Source organism: Ascaphus truei, chromosome 6, assembly GCF_040206685.1.
Source record: "Ascaphus truei isolate aAscTru1 chromosome 6, aAscTru1.hap1, whole genome shotgun sequence".
Classification (NCBI taxonomy): domain Eukaryota; kingdom Metazoa; phylum Chordata; class Amphibia; order Anura; family Ascaphidae; genus Ascaphus; species Ascaphus truei.
Window position 1 is genome coordinate 121,918,154 of NC_134488.1, and position 17,115 is coordinate 121,935,268.

General features: G+C 43.6%; 1 protein-coding gene and 1 long non-coding RNA gene across 4 annotated transcripts in view; one reads left to right on the forward strand and one right to left on the reverse strand.

The window, feature by feature from the left end:
- LOC142497805 (IgGFc-binding protein-like) overlaps nucleotides 1-17,115 on the forward strand; it is a 362,065-nt gene that overhangs the window by 268,235 nt on the left and 76,715 nt on the right. For both annotated transcript variants that reach the window (XM_075606152.1, XM_075606153.1), the window contains exons 3-6: nucleotides 4,118-5,341; nucleotides 6,707-7,056; nucleotides 9,366-9,635; nucleotides 14,943-15,246. In XM_075606152.1, the coding sequence (XP_075462267.1) occupies nucleotides 4,118-5,341; nucleotides 6,707-7,056; nucleotides 9,366-9,635; nucleotides 14,943-15,246 (2,148 nt within the window). The remainder of the gene's footprint in view (nucleotides 1-4,117; nucleotides 5,342-6,706; nucleotides 7,057-9,365; nucleotides 9,636-14,942; nucleotides 15,247-17,115) is intronic.
- LOC142497810 (uncharacterized) overlaps nucleotides 1-17,115 on the reverse strand; it is a 129,708-nt gene that overhangs the window by 15,522 nt on the left and 97,071 nt on the right. The window contains exon 7 of one of the 2 annotated variants that reach the window (XR_012802324.1): nucleotides 1,355-1,462. The exons of the other annotated variant lie outside the window; for it this stretch is intronic. This is a non-coding gene — a long non-coding RNA (uncharacterized LOC142497810). The remainder of the gene's footprint in view (nucleotides 1-1,354; nucleotides 1,463-17,115) is intronic. 2 annotated transcript variants of the gene reach the window in all.

A 17,115-nucleotide genomic window follows, 5' to 3' on the forward strand; every position in this document is an offset into this window, starting at 1 on the left:
CAGTTCGTCACTATGCCATTTGGGTTACATGGGGCTCCAGCCACGTTCCAAAGATTAATGGACAAGGTACTACGACCCCATAGGGCATATGCCGCGGCCTAATTGGTTGACATTGTCATCTATAGCAGACACTGGCAGTCTCATAAAAAGGTTAAGGGCAGTACTAACAACCTTAAGAGAAGCAGGGCTCACAGCAAATCCCCAAAAATGTGCCCTGGGTAAATCCACTACAAAATACTTGGGCTATGCCGTTGGGGGAAGGATAGTAAGGTGGCCGCCATAACGGAAGTCCCCACCCCACAGACAAAGACACAGGTCAGCTCCCTTTTGGGGTTAGCAGGGTATTACAGGCAGTTTATCCCCAATTTTTCAGAAATTTCTGCACCCCTAACAGATCTGACAAAAAAGAGTGCCCCGACCCAAGTTAAATGGTCTTGGGAGTGCCAAGACGCCTTTGACATGCTAAAAAAGTGCCTGTCAGAGGGCCCCGCTCTTCGGAGCCCAGATTTTAAAGAGCCCTTCATCATCCAGACAGATGCCTCAGAGGTAGGACTGGGAGCAGTGCTGTCCCAGCAATTTGATGTGTTGAACACCCCATACTGTTCATCAGCCGGAAGCTGTTCCCAAGGGAAGTGAGGTATTCCGTCATTGAGAAGGAGTGCCTCGCTGTAAAATGGGCAATTGAGGCCTTGAGACATTATGTCACCGGAGTACACTTCACCCTGGTCACTGACCATGCGCCCTTGAAGTGATTAAACACCATGAAGGACACAAACTCAAGGTTGACCAGGTGGTACATGGCCCTCCAACCCTTCTCTTTTGATATTCAGCATAGACCTGGAAAGGACCATGGAAATGCTGATTTTTTGTCAAGAGAAGGAGTGGAGGGTTGGGCTTCAGCCATGTGGGACACTAGCCACACACAAACAGGGGAGGTATGTGACATATGGGTTAACTCAGGTGGAAGCTAGGTAATCAGGATGTAAGCTGACACCTGAGAAGCAGCAAGGTATAAGATGATGTTGTTACTGGCAGTAGCTGCATGCCCTAGACCAGAGCACATGGCTATATGTGCTGCTAGCCAGACGGATACATCAAGCTAACTACTGCAACCAAAGTAAGAGACTTGTTCATTTGTTTTTCCTGACTGCTCAAAAGACACTTACGGTTTGGTTATGGTTTAGCCAGCCTGCCTGCTAGATAGGCCTCGTGTGTTAGTCAGTCCTCCCAATGTGGAGCAGGATTTGTTTTGTTTAAAGGGACAGTGTACCCGCATGTTATGTATGCTGTGGAGAAATAAAGCCACTGAACGTTTTCATTATCCTGAAACTATACGTGTGGACTGTATCCTGACCTCGGCTACAGGCCGTCCTGCCACACTGTCCATCTTCAACCATCAGCAGATGTGAGACCTCTACTGCCTCCGCCGCCCACTTCATCCTCTGTTGACATGGGACCTCTTCTGCGACATGGTAAGTGAAAAGAGGGGGTTAGTACTGTAGACACGTTTTAAAACATTTTTTTTATTTTTTAATACATTGATTCTAAGACGCACCCTGATATCTTTATGGGATATGCACCAGCCCATTCAGGATACTATATTGGAGTGCCTGTGAAATCTTTTTCAACTATATATACGTATATATATACATACATACACACACACTTCAGTTTAGGTGATACCTTTTTTATTTGGACTAACAATTTATGTCATAGGAAAACTCAGCAAGCAGATATGCCAATCTTCCACAGCCAGTCACAACCATGGAACACTCAATGTTAAAGGATCATACTGCTGCACATCCAGGAATGTTGTATATATGATTAAATGTAACAAATGTGACCAAGGATGCTACATTGGGGAAACCAGCCAAAAGCTTCAAGGCAGAATGAATATGCACAGACACTCAATACAACATCATGAAGAAGGAAGATACTGCTCACAAGTGGGACATCATTTCTCACTACCAGAACATTCAATAAATGATTGAAAAATCCTCAATGGAATGTTTAAACGCACCCAAGAACTGAAAACATTTGAACTCTGAATGATAAGACTCTTTGACACCCAAACAAGAGGACTTAATGCGGGTATGGGGTTTCTCACACACTATCACAATTGTCTGTAATTCGCCTGTCTGCTTCACTGCCAATATTTTTTATCCACAGCTTTCCCCCCCGCCCCCATCAGAATCCCCTTCCCCATCCATGCTGTTACTTGTCACCTTCTTCAAACATCCCATTCTAACCCACCTTATCTAAACCTGTTTTTTTCTGCTTTCCATACCTCTGTTTTAGCTATAGATTTCTTTGTAAACCAGTATTGCTGACCTGAGAAAGAGAGGAGAACTCTCAAAAGCTTGTCCTATGATATAAATTGTTAGTCCAAATAAAAAAGGTATAACCTAATACTGAAGTACTCATTTATTTTGCACTATCGCAACTGGACTAACACAGCTATTTCCGTTATTTATATATATATATATATATATATATATATATATATATATATATATATATATACATGTAGAGATATCAGTACCGTGTTAGCCGAGCTTCAATAATAGAAAAATAAATAGATGATACCGTTCTGTGGCTAACGAAATGCTTTTATTTGTGCAAGCTTTCGAGATACACTGATCTCTTCTTCCGGCGATGTTACAATGAATGAAGCAAGGGTATACTTAAAAACAGTGTCTCTTGGAATGTTATCTGTGCTGGTCCACACCGGGGGAAGGACCAGCACAGATAACATTCCAAGAGACACTGTTTTTAAGTATACCCTTGCTTCATTCATTGTAACATCGCCGGAAGAAGAGATCAGTGTATCTCGAAAGCTCGCACAAATAAAAGCATTTCGTTAGCCACAGAACGGTATCATCTATTTATTTTTTGATTATATATATATATATATATATATATATATATATATATATATATATATGCAGTGGTTGACAAATCACCAAAAAATCTACTCGCCACACAAAAAAATCTACTCGCCACCTAGTACCAAACGTGTGCTGCTTGGGCCAATATTTACTCGCCCAGGGGTTAAATCCACTCGCCCGGGGCGAGCAAATGTATAGGTTTGTCAAACACTGTATATATGTATGTCCGGCCTTCCTGCCTCTCACCTGTCTACCCTACAATCTATCCTAAATGCAGCTGCCAGAATCACTCTACTCTTTCCAAAATCTGTCTCAGCGTCTCCCCTGCTCAAATCACTCTCCTGGCTTCCTATCAAATCCCGTATCACACACTCAATTCTCATCCTCACTTTTAAATCTTTACACTCTTCTGTCCCTCCTTACATCTCAGCCCTAATTTCTTGCAATGCACCATCCTGACTCTTGCGTTCTGCTCAAGGGTGTCTTCTCTCTACCCCCTTTGTATCTAAAGCCCTCTCCCACCTTAAACCTTTTTCACTGACTGCCCCACACCTCTGGAATGCCCTTGCAGTCAATACCCGACTAGCACCTTCTGTATCCACCTTTAAGACTCCCCTGCTTAAAGAAGAATATGAGTAGCACTGTGGATAATACCAGACACATGAAACATAAAGCTTGGCCCCCTGCAGACCCACTTATCAGAACTCCCTCCTACTGTCTCTGTACGTTCTTCCAACCTACCAATTCAATTGTACGTTCCTTGGAGCAGGGACTCCTCTTCCTAAATGTTATTTTTATGTCTTAAACACTTATTCCCATTATGTGTTATTTGTATTATTTGTTATTTATATGATTGTCAAGTGTATTACTACTGTGAAGCGCTATGTACACTAATGGCGCTATATAAATAAAGACATACATACATAACAGAGCAAGTACCGCTACTAGATGATCCCACCTGTTTTGTGCTGGGCAAACTTTATATAATGTAATTAGATGCATGTGGTTTCATTATCCTCAAGAAAATTTAACTCTTCCCTGCCATAGTATAAGGTTTGGGCAGGAGCTACTGAGACTGATAAATTCAAATACTGTAGTTAGCAGTCTCAGGGAGCAGTACTCAATGGATGCAGGTTGAGTGAGGATGTTATAAGCAGGATATGATCACAGAAGGCAAATAATCTTTCATTTACCATTTATTGATCAATTTCCAAACATTCTTTTTTCAGGCTTTGGATGGGCAAGTCCCATGGGAACAGAATTTATCACCACTTTTATGCAGAATTCATTCCCTGACCGTGACCAGCAGTGGTGTGAGCTTCGGATGACTGCCCATTCTGATAATACAAATGTCGCTGTCGTTGTGTTTGAGGATGCGTACAACAGAAACCTCACCCTAAATAGTGGAAGTACTGTCTCTGTCACGCTTCCGGCATCGGTGGAAATCAGAGGGAGTATGACTTTTAAGAATACTGTCCTCATCACAGCCGACAAACCCATCAATATCGTCTCACTTAACCATAGGTTAAATAGTGCAGAAACATCACTTTTGTACCCAGTGGCCAGTTTGGGCATTGAGTACTACCTGGTGACACCTCCAGAGGGACAACCTGGATCTTTTAAGGTGTTTTCAGTTGTGGCATCTAGAGAAGCCACATCTGTTGAAATTCTTTTGAAAGGAAGAGCCCAGTTAAATGGCCACATGTATCAACCTAAAAGCATTTTGTCTGTAAATCTAGCACCCTTCCAAGGAGTCCAGATATTAAGCTTAGATGATTTGTCAGGCTCTCGAGTGACATCACAGAAATCAGTGGCTGTGTTGAGCGGCCACACTTGTTCCCAGAAGAACACTCAGTGCAACCATATCTATGAACAACTATTACCTGTCTCTAGCTGGGGAACCAACTTTATTGTACCTCCATTGTCCTTTCAAGAAAAGGTTGACTTTGCCTTTGTTGTTGCATCAGGCACAACACAGGTGACCTATACTGTAGGCACCACTGACAGTCATGTGAACATGGTGGCTGGGCAGGTTTTACAGATAGAAATCTCAAAAGTGACTCTGCGCATCAAAGCAAGTATTGCTGTGCAAGTCACGTTTTTCCACAGTGGTGGAAAAGACAGAAAGTTTGCATATGATCCATTACTCATGAATATCCTAGACACTGCGAGTTACTGCACCTCTTACTATATCTATGGACAAAGGGATGTGAACAATTATGCCATTGTGATAGCAAAGAATTCTTCAATCAGTGAAATCACTTTTGATGGAAGACCCTCCAAAAATCCAAAATGGAGTACAATACAGGGAACAGAGTACGTTTGGCAGAAATATTTCTATGGATTCAGTTTCACATCCCACAAAGTAGAACACCCCACTGCACCATTTGGTCTGCAGAGCGTGGGAACCGGTGCCCTCTACAGTTATGGCTCCCCAGCTGCGTGTGTCAAAGGTACGGTACGTGTGGATAAAGGAATGAGCTTTGGTAATATAGCTCACCTCTGTAAATGAGAAAAAAATGCATATGTTTCTGTTCAGCACAGACCACCCTATCAGCTTCCTTTAGTTTCATTTCTCCAATTAATAATAATGGAGCACATTTCATAATTTCTGAGCTATAAATAGAGAGTTCCATGGAAATAACGTATTTGTAATTTATTGTCTGTTCACAGAAGTAAACAGACTTACATAGACTGAAGGGACCTATAGCCCATCCATCTGTTCTCTTTCCATTTAGGGAATCATAAAATCTGTCCCTTATTAATATATGTTAAAAAGAAAACAACCCACTTGTCTCTTTTGGATATTAGAATCACAGTTAATGGTGTTGAAACCAATGTATATAAACAATTATTAAACAGATATAATAATAAATGGAATACAGGTAAAATAATATAAAGAAAATATCAGGCAGCAGTAGGAAAAACAAACGTTGAAAAATAGTTGGTGGAGGAAAAAAGGAATAGTAATTTTAAGTAATAGCTGAACCAGGCTTTTTCTGCTTTACATAGGGTTAATCCTTGACCCCAAGAATGATGAAATAAAGAATTCCTAGAACAAAGTGCAAATAAATGCCTCCATGGTGAAATATAGTTGGTGTTTTTAGTGTATAAAATAATGATTAAAAAAGTCACACAGTGCATAAGAGCAATAAACATGTATCTTACATCCCTGAAGAATCTAGCTGTATTCTACCAAAACGCATTGGACGAACACCCTGGTATCGGTTTCTGCGCTGGTTACAGTCCAACCTGACGTCATCACACACCGCATCGCTTGCAGGGCTCGGAACATCTGCTCTTGACTGCAGGAGATCCCCACAAGCTCACAGGACACCATAGAGAGGATAATACAGTAGCAAGTTATTGAGCAGCAATTAGGAGCATTGGACGGGAGGCATAGGACTGAGGACCCAGTGATAGTGTGGTTTAGACATGTTTATTGCTCTTATGTAATGTGTGAGTGTATTTTAATAATTATTTTATCCATTAAAATCACCAACTATATTTCCCCATGGGGGCATTTCTTTGCGCTTTCTTCTAGGCATTCTCTACCCTAAAAACATATGTTATAAAAAAATAGAGACAAGAAACGTATGGTTCATTCAGTCTATCCTCACGATAATGTATTTCATGACCAAATGAATCCAATAGGTATGTCAGTGGTCATTATAATCTGTAGAACATGTTAGTGCTAGATCATTTAAAATGATTAGATGTTAATGTTAACACATGTTGCCTGTGGATTTTTGAGCTCTCAATGTGAGAAAATATTAATTTCTTTCTCTCCTGCTGATTTTCCTATATTGCCCAAACAGCTCCAGAACTTCCACCTCCATCTTGCAGCTCTATGACTTGCCCATCACGGCAAGAATGTCTAATAGAGAATGGGAAGCCCAAGTGCGTCCCACAGCAAGTAGATGTGTGCTGGGCCTCAGGAGACCCACATTACCAAACCTTTGATGGGCTGTATTATGACTTTATGGGGATCTGCACATACACTCTTGTCGGGATCAGTGGAGATGTTGGGGTGGGTCTTCCAAAATTTACAGTCCAGGCCAAGAATGAGAATCGAGGAAATATGAATAGCTCCTATTTGGGTCAGGTCACCTTCCAGACAAATAACTACACAATCGAAGTCAAGAAGTCAGAGGTTGGCTACGTGAGGGTGAGTAGGGAGCTCCAAGTAGTTTTTTTCCTACACCCCTCGTTTTCATGTACTTTCCTTATGTCCTCAGAACACGTTTTGTATGCCTTCCCTTACATTTCCTTTCACTTTTATCATATACTTTGTTGTGAAATGTTGTATTTTCTCTGGTATATATTGATCTAAAATATAGACAGTGCAAAGTTTTTTGAAGGTGTACTGGTCCAGGAAAAGTGTAGGTTCTGATACTTTTTTTTTTGTATCACTTTTTTTTTATTGAGAACAACATACATCCAAATGATAACGACAATGTCATAGGCACATGACATGACTCTTCAACTGAGTTAAACAACATGTTGTCCCAAAATGGGTATTTTTCAGTTGGTGAGGGTGGGGCGGTGGGGGGGAGGGGGGGAGGGGGGGAGGGGGGAAGACATACTCTGGGGGGGGGGGGGGTGAGGATGGGGGAACTCTGTTTTCTTCCTGCCTTTCCATCAGTACGAGGACGGCCTAATGCAGGCCTAGTCCTAGCGGGCCGCTCCAGGGGTCCCAGGTATTCCGAAACGGTGGCATTTTTTTTATTGAGCATTGCTGTAAGTTTATCCATGGCCATGACCTCGTCTATTCTTCTCAACACCGTGTTTCTCGCTGGGGCTTTGGTGTGTTTCCACGGCGCCGCCGCTATTGAGCATCTGGCTGCGGTTAGGATAGCTGATACTAGTCTACTCAGGGGGGGGGGGGGGCAGGTCGTCTATGGGTTTGCTCGGTTCTGATACTTTTTAATGGATCAACAAGTACTGTAATTCTCTATACAAACCTTTAGGTTTCTTCATTATGTGTATTGATGTGTAATGATGAATAAATAGTGCTTTACTTTACCACTGTTTCGGGCTGGGTGAAAGACTTACTTCTTCCTTCATGCTTTCCCTGTCTAACAAAACAATTGTATATACCTTTAATTTTTTTAACTGTAAAGTATTGTAAAGCCCCTTCAAATGGAGGTTACATCGTTACATAGCTACATAGTAGACGAAGTTGAAAAAATACATACGTCCATCAAGTTCAACCTATGCTAAATTTAGACAACAGATACTTTATCCAATATCTATACTTCGTTATTGATCCAAAGGAAGGCAGACAAACAACCCCATTGTCATATCATCCAAATATATCTCATAAGGGGAAAAATAAATTCCTTCCTGACTCCAAGAATTGGCAATCGGATTATTCCCTGGATCAACATCCTTCCCATGTATACTTATTTGGTATATCCCTGTATACCTTCCTTTCAAAAAAGATGTCCAACCTTTTTTTGAACAAATCTATTGTATCTGCCATCACAGTCTCCATGTGTAATGAATTCCACATTTTAACTGTAAAGAACCCTTTCCTTTGTTGCTGGTGAAATCTCCTTTCCTCCAACCTTAAAGGGATACCCCTGAGCCTTTGTACTGCCCTTGGGAGGAATAGTTATTTTGAAAGCTCCTTGTATTGTCCCCGAATATATTTGTATATTGTTATCATATCACCTCTTAGACGCCTCTTATCTAATGTAAATAAATCTAATTTAGCTAGCCTCTCCTCATAAGTTAGATTGTTCATCCCCTTTATTCATTTGGTGGCTATTCTCTGTACTCGCTCTAGTTCCATAATGTCTTGTCAAAGGAGTGGTGCCCAAAATTGTACTCCTATTCAAGGTGTGGTCTTACTAATGCTTTGTAAAAGGGCATAATTATGTTTACTTCCCTTCCACCCATTGCCCGTTTAATGCAAGATAAGATCGTGTTTGCCTTTGCAGCTACTGCATGACTTTGGGCACTATTCCCAAGCCTGCTGTCTACAAGCACTCCTAAATCCTTCTCCATCAAGGAGGTGTGTTTTTACTCCAAATATAAATGACGATAATGATGCAGATGGATTACACAGCACCGTACAAAGAATTTTGCAGGCACAATGAGTCACTATGTGTCTTGAAGAGGTTACAATCTAATTTTAAAGTCACCGGAAAACAAGGGGACTTGCCCAAGGTTCATAAGGATACCGTGGATTAATTCCTGACATAATTATGAATTGTTTGACTTTCAAGTATTTTTTAAATAGTATACCTATTAAACAAATATAGAGCTAGTGTTACATGACTGCAGTGTTCCCTTTCTTGGGGGGGGGGGGGACTATAGCATCTTTTAGTTAAGCTTTCCCTTTTCCTTTTTTCTCCTTCATACCCCCTCTTCTCCACGTTCCCTATTCTTTTTCACACTTCTGTCTTTAACCTGTTACCCTCCTCTATCTGCTCTTGTTTATTTATTTTTTCTCTCTCTACCCTTCAATAGGTGGACAACTCTCTATCTCTACTCCCTGTGTCTCTCATGAACGGGACTCTGAGACTCTTCCAGAGTGGGACCACATTAATCATCCAACTCGGGGACAATGTCCAGGTCTCTTATGACTGGAACGATATTGTGCGTGTTGAGCTCACCAGGCGCTATGCGAGAAGCGTGTGTGGCATGTGTGGGAACTACAACCAAGATCCTGCAGATGATTTCCAAACTCCTGCTGGTTCCCAGGCCCCTGATGCCATCACCTTTGGGAAGAGCTGGAAGGTACAGTAACAGAGTAACTATGACCAGAGAACTGAACTGTCGTATCATGTGTATGACATAATAAAGACATCATAGGAAGTCCATTAAAATTAAAAATAGGGTGCTATATAGACTATGGATACCTTGTATAAACCACTTATTCAAGTGTGATAGCAACAGATGGTGAAGTCTTTGACTGAGACACTGATTGAGCAACCTGTGTTGAAGCAGGGATATTCTAACCTTTGGGGGGCTCCTGAGGACTGGAGTTGAGCACCTCTGCCCTACGTGCTAAAAAAAAAAGGGTGTAAAAAAATCCAATGCTTCCCAAGTTAATGAGATTCGCAGCCCTGTATGAACAGGAAGCAGAAATGTAATAAGTGAGAAAAATGCAAAGTCGCGCTCCCTGGATTCTTGCTTAAATCTTTCAATGACAGATCTAAATGGGATTTTACTTGTAAAAAAAATATCGATTGTGAGCACTGTCCAATGTCTCAGGCAGGTCTGCAACCCTGCTTTTCCTCCTTTTGTCTTAGCATACAGTGCTTCCACTGCAGCCAGGGATTCTGGGTAATGACATGCAAATGATCACACATAGATAGGTATAAGTACCTGCTAATCCAAAATGTTATCCATCAGAAATTCTGAGTAAATGATCTTTCATATACAATAACACCTTATTTTAGTCTCCAGCTGTTAGATGTTTGACAGCCAAAACCTGGAAGCAAATGAACCGCCCATCATTCGCCACCATTCAGACTCGCATACGGTTTGTGATGGAAGTGGGAAGACTGGGCCAGTTACATCAATGACACAAGGCCCACGTTTCTTAGCATATGGGAACAGTTATTACACTGAAATCCTGGAAGCTTATAATGTGCCTGCTGTCTGGGAAAACATAATTTATAATTTCACTATATGCTTCATATGCTATGATTATGCAACAAGATTATCTCCAATGATTGTGTGTCTTGATGCTGCCTCTGTCCCCTTTCATACTTTTTTGGATCAGTGCTAGGGAGGGAGAAGGAATACAGTTGGTAGTGTGATACCTTTTGTTGTAGCTAAAGATAGTTGTTAAGTTACAAGATGTGGAACCACAGAGGATTCTTCATCATGTATAGCAGAAGTACAAAAATATAAGGTATACATTGTATACTATACAGTATTATAATGTATATAATACACTTTATATTATATACTGCATACCCTCCTTTATTTACTTTTGTGTAGCTAAACATGATATAAAATAATTGATTCATTATGCTCTAAGAGTTCATACATTGATAAAGAGCCTGCTCTCATGTAACTTACATGTTGCAAAAACTTATACATTTTCTTGGTGGAATCTGCATTTCAGATTTGTACCAATTTGAGGTCACTGAACAGGGAAGGGGGAGGGGGGATGCCTCACTATTGCTATGAATCTACTATATATTTCTGAAAGCACTGTATGTCTGCGTCCCTAGCGGCAATCTCATTGGTCCCTTGGCCCGCCCGCCCGCACACCTCTCATTGGCCTGAGGCGGAGTGACGGGCCAAAGGACACACAGACACACAGACACACAGACACACAGACACACAGACACACAGACACACAGACACACAGACACACACAGACACACACAGACACCACAGACACACAGAGACAGACACAGACACACACAGACACACACACACGAGAGTAGGGGGGTGTTACCTACATTAGCGGGGCTCACAGTGTTAGCAGCACCCGCGCACACCTCCTCCTCTCCCCGTGTCTCCCGCGCTTTCACCCCGCCCCCCCCCCCCTCCCCCGGCGCCGCTACAGTCAGCGGGACACACACACACTATTATTACCCCTTCAGCGCCCCCCCCACCCAGTGTCAGCGGCCGTGCGAGACCCCCCTCTATATCTCCCACCTCTCCCCCCCCCCCACACATATACATGCCCCCCCTCCCCGGTGCTACAACTCACCCCTTCCCCGGCGAGGGAACAGCCAGTGGCCAGGCAGGCTGCCTCGCGGCACCGAGTGCCCAAGATGGCGGCGCCCGGGACACAGCGGGGGAGCGGCCACAACACGCTGCCTCCCGCCTCAGATCCACGTGGGACCTGCCGGATGGGTGAGTGAGCGGCCTTCACCTCCCTTCCACCCCCCCATTCACCTCCCGTCCACCCCCCTTCACCTCCCCTCCACCCCCCCTTCACCCCCCCTCCCCTCCAGTGTCAGTGTCTCCCCGATACCCCCCCCCCCCCCCGGCGCCGCTACAGTCAGCGGGGGAGCGAGCGAGCGTCCGGGACACAGCGGGGGAGCGGCCACAACACGCTGCCTCCCGCCTCAGATCCACATGGGACCTGCCGGACGGGTGAGTGAGCGGCCCTCCCCTCACCCACCCCGCACCCCCGTTCACCTCCCCTCACCCCCTTTCACCTCCCCTCACCCCCTTTCACCTCCCCTCACTCCACTTCTCCTCCCTTCCACCCCCCCCCTCTTCACCCCCCCTTCACTTCCCCATTCACCCCCCCCCTTCACCTCCCCTCCACCCCCCCTTCACCTCCCTTCCACCTCCCCTCCACCCCCCCCCCTTCACCCCCCCTTCACCTCCCCTTCACCTCCCCTCCACCCCCCCTCGCCTCCCCCACCACTTCCCACCGCCTCCCCCCCTTCCCACCGCCTCCCCCCCTCCTTCCCACCGCCTCCCCCCCCTCCTGACATCAGTGGACACTTATACATAAGGTATTACACTCTCTGGTAGTTTAAAACAGGATTTTGCTGATTAACAATACCACTTTTACAATGATACAAGTATCTTAAAGTTGAGTGTTAACTAAGTTACTTCATTGCCATTCATCACTTTGGGCAGACTCTGCCTCCTATTAAACCACTGACACACTCAGACACTGCTGGAATCAAATATACCGACAGTGTTGGCTGAATATAGACTTTTTTTTGCTGTTGATCACTCATTCACACTCTCATGGTTGCTATTAGAAATCATTTTCAATGACACCTACTAGGTTGTTACAAGAAATTAATTAGATTACCTAAATGCACACCATTGGTAGTTTATACACTCATAGGCCCTCACATTGTTTCAACCACGTCTGCTCACTGCAGCTGTTTTTATTCTTTATTTAATGTTATTAGTTTTACCCAATGGGTCATTAAATGTGTTTTTATGGCTAGTTATTAGCAGCACCTATAATTCCAAGTGCCTCTACCATTTCATCATCAGGTCTCACAATTTGGTATTAGCCCTTATTAGGTCAATCTTGCTGCTGGTTGGGCTTTAACTCTAGACATTATCTGCCTCTATAGATCACCAATATGGTTTTCTTCTCATTTGATGTTGTTGGCCTACATGGCCACCTTCCTTACTTTTTAGAGCGTGGTCATAAAAGACATTCCAATGTTGCACTCAGCCTAATAAAACTTTTAAAAACAATATTAATGTTAGCCACTAGACGTATAGCACTCACACCAGTTATGATATAAACCACCGCACGGATACATTTTGATCACATTTAGAGTCATCTTGTTACTCGGTTTGCAGTACTGTGGTTACATTGCTGCAGGCATTGCCGAATCAGCTGAATAGGAGCTGTTTGCATGTGTGTTTGAACAGCCGGATTGACGGCTGCTCTGCCCAGAGATAGAGGGAATTTTGCTCTATAAACTCAGGGATATTGTGACACTTTATAGCTACCTATTAAGGATATAGCATTGGATTTTTTGATGTAGAGGTTTCGAGTATGTGAACGACATTAGGACCTGATAAATACAACCGTTTATGAGATTTGTTGGACTGATATATGCAATCACAGCTTACTGTGTATGTTCCAACTATAGGAATTATATTCTAGACCCTCCCATACTCAAGTGGCTTCTGAGACCTGATACTAACACACAAGAGGTCTAAACAGACAGGTGATACTTACCACACACACCTTCTGCTACACATGGGTTCAGCATATTGATTTCCACCTTACTATGCAGATCTCTGCTCTACTTTTTTAACAATTTTTATAGAAGAGTTTAAATAAAATGTTATTGTTTTTTCATTCCTTTTTGCTACCTTTCTCCCTGGTGTGAGTGCTATACGTCTAGTGGCTAACATTAATATTGTGTTTAAAAGTTTTATTAGGCTGAGTGCAACATTGGGATGTCTTTTATGATCGCCTCTGGATCATCTTGAAAATATATATCCCTACTTCCCACGCACCGCCACCTCCCCTTACTATTGAACACTTAGGTTGAGCTGGTATGACCCTTTTCCTAATCTGCTTTTTAGAGCGTGGACCAACAAAGAGGATTCCTGTTCTCTCTCTACCTATTGCCTAGCTCAGTGGTTTTCAGCCTTTTTTTGGTTAGGGAACCCCAGAATTCAATTTTGAAATTCTGAGAAACCACAACCCTCGCCCCCATTCTCTTACCGACCCCGTCTCCGCCCCCCCCCCCCCCCCCATTGCTCCCATCCCTCCGCCCCCCTCCATTGCCCCGGTCTCTCTCCCCATTACGCTCCCCCTCACAGTATCCCCCTTGTGTGCGTGCACACACTCTCCCCCTGAAACAAACACAAACTCTCCCACTTACACACACACTCACACACTCACACACCCACTCCAACTTACACACACACATACACACGCACAAACTCCTACACTCCCACTTACGTCAGCGTCACGTGAAGCGGTTCAGCCAATAATGGCAAACCGCTTGTGTGATGTCACAGGCCACACCTCCACCACACCCCCTGCCGCCCTCCCAAAGTCTTCTGCACCTCAGTGAAACAATCGCTATAGTGACGGCGACGAGTGAGGTCTGCGGTCCCGAGCACGTCACTGTAGCCGCTACTTTAAGTGCGGCTAAAATCAACTGACTTCTGAGATTTTGGTTGCCATGTCACCGGGCAGCGCCGTCACGGTCACGCCCACTGTGGGCACCCGCAATGGACGTCAAGTACTTGTGATGGCACTGCGCACCATCACCGCTACTATAATCGTGGCCAATTGCCACAAGCGGCGCAGGTCCTGGGACATCTGGTAGAGTTGTCCTTGCTCACCCCCCCTAGCGGCTGTGGAACCCCTGAGGGGTGCTCGCAAAACCCCGGGGTTCTGCGGAACCCTGGTTAAAAATCACTGCCCTAGCTTGTACCAATTAGAGCCAGGCAAGGCACAATATGTTACAAAAATGCAATATTATTTTTATATTCTATTTACATTTTTTGAAGGTCAGAAAGAGTCCTACCATTATTATTATGTGTTTGCTTTCTGTCCATACCAGCTGACTCCCACTAATAGCAGGTTTTATAACAATTCTTTGTTCACTTTCTCTGTTATTCTTGTAGGTGGAAGGAGAAAACTCTTCTTGCTGGGATGATTGTTATGGGCCTTGCCTAACCTGCCCGCCTAACATCACCCGACACTACATGACTGATCGCTATTGTGGACTCATCGTAAAAACCACCAATGGCCCCTTCAGTGACTGTCATTCTCGCATAGACCCGAAGATGTACGTGAAAAACTGTGTGCTCGATGTCTGTTTGAATGATGGCTACAAGCCGATTCTGTGCCAGTCTCTGAAGGCCTATGCTGATGCATGCCAGAGAGAAGGAGTGAAAATCAGGCAGTGGAGAGATGTAGGAAAATGCCGTAAGTACCACTTTGTGTGTTATTGCCAGTGTCCCTACAATTGTGTCCTTGTACCAACATGTACATATGCAGATATAGGACTATCAGGGTTCTCTGCCAGTGTGTTATTACATTCTCCTTTGTTTAGGACAGTAACTCAGAACCACTGTATTAAAAGATAGAAGTCAGTTTTTCTTTATTGCTGGGATAGTTTATGCACAGACATATTACTCGTTCCTGGCTCTATCCAGTGCACTGGAATTAGCTCTATTTGACTCTCTTCATGGTGCATAATGTGCATGGGAACATTTTTATTAAAGTCTCCAAGGGACAAAAGTGAGGTAACACTAGTGCAAAAAACCGCAGCACATTTCTGTAGGGGAATTATTTTGATTCAATCAGTTTTCCCATAATAAAACTGGTGCTGCTTTCTGTGCCATTTTTTGCACAGCTTCTGGAAATGGCAGGCTTTGGGGGGAACTAGATTTACTCTAAAGTGTCCGCTGAGCGTCACATCACAACTGGCTGATAACACTTATTGACTTGATTAGGGTTAATCACTGCGCAATAGGCCTCTTTGAAGTATATTAAATGACCCCCTTTGTCTTTAGACCCTGCTTTTAAACAAGGTAAGTCATTTGACAGCTTTACCACTATGAACATGTTGATTTGTCAATAATTACTGTACTTTGCATTAATGTTTTTTTTAAGAGATATTATAGAATTGTAATATCAGAGATTAGGTAGGTTATTGTATGGCTAAGAAACTGGTGTAGGAAGGAGGGTTTTGTGTTTGTAGAGCACTGGGACTCCTTTTCTGAGAGGTGACATCTATATTGTAGGGACTGATTGCACCTCCATGAAAAGGGATCTTCTATGCTAGGGGGAAGAATGTTAAAAAGGTTGGAGGAGATTTTAAACTAGGATAGAGGGGGGAGGCGAGTGAAACAGATAATGAACTAAATAGATGAGGAAGCAAGGGATTATGGAGGTAGAATGGGGGCAAGTGTGAGTTTGACAAGCAGCGAGACACCCATTGTAAATATAGATAATACTAAAAAAGCTTCTAAAGACAAAACCAAATTGGCGCAGAAAGGAAGAAGCAGATAAGATAATAGTACAGGCTGAAAAAAAAATTAAATACATGCATGCTAATGCAAGAAGCCTGACAGATAAAATGGGGGAGCTTGAATTAATAGCTGAAAGGGAGCAGTATGATATCATAGGCATTACTGCAAAATGGTGGGATGAAACTCATGACTGGGCAGTTAATTTAGAGGGTTATTCCCTTTATCGGAAGGATTGAGTAAATTGAAGAGGAGGTTGAGTATGCTTATATGCTAAACCAGATCTAAAACCTATTATAAGGGGTGATGTTTATGAAGAAAATGATGAAAATGTAGAGACTTTGTGGATAGAAATGAGCAGTGGAGGGGGCGTGGCCAGGACGCCGACGAGGATGGTCGTGTAGGAGAGGAGCTCCTCAGACCCGTGCATAAACCCACCAATATAGGCACTTTTCCCCCCAAAATTCCCCCCTCAAAAACGAACCCCCTGGACTACATACTTTGCAGATATAGCTGGCAGACAAAAAGCCCAATCGACTCAGAGAGTCACCAAATATTTCTCCCCTTCCCCACGCAGCTCAGAGGCAGCATCCAAAAACCAAGATGGCGCCAGCTCATCTAACCCACGAGGCCCCAAGCACGCAGCATCAGATCGGGACCGATCTGAAGAGCTCCCCCTAACAGAGGAAGTGGTCCCCCGCGAGTACATGAAAGAACTCATGGCCTCAATGTTAGACAACCTACATACCTCACTGCAGGCAGACCTAAGGGCCGCAGTCACCGAACTGAAACAGGATATAACAGGCCTCACTGAGCGCACATC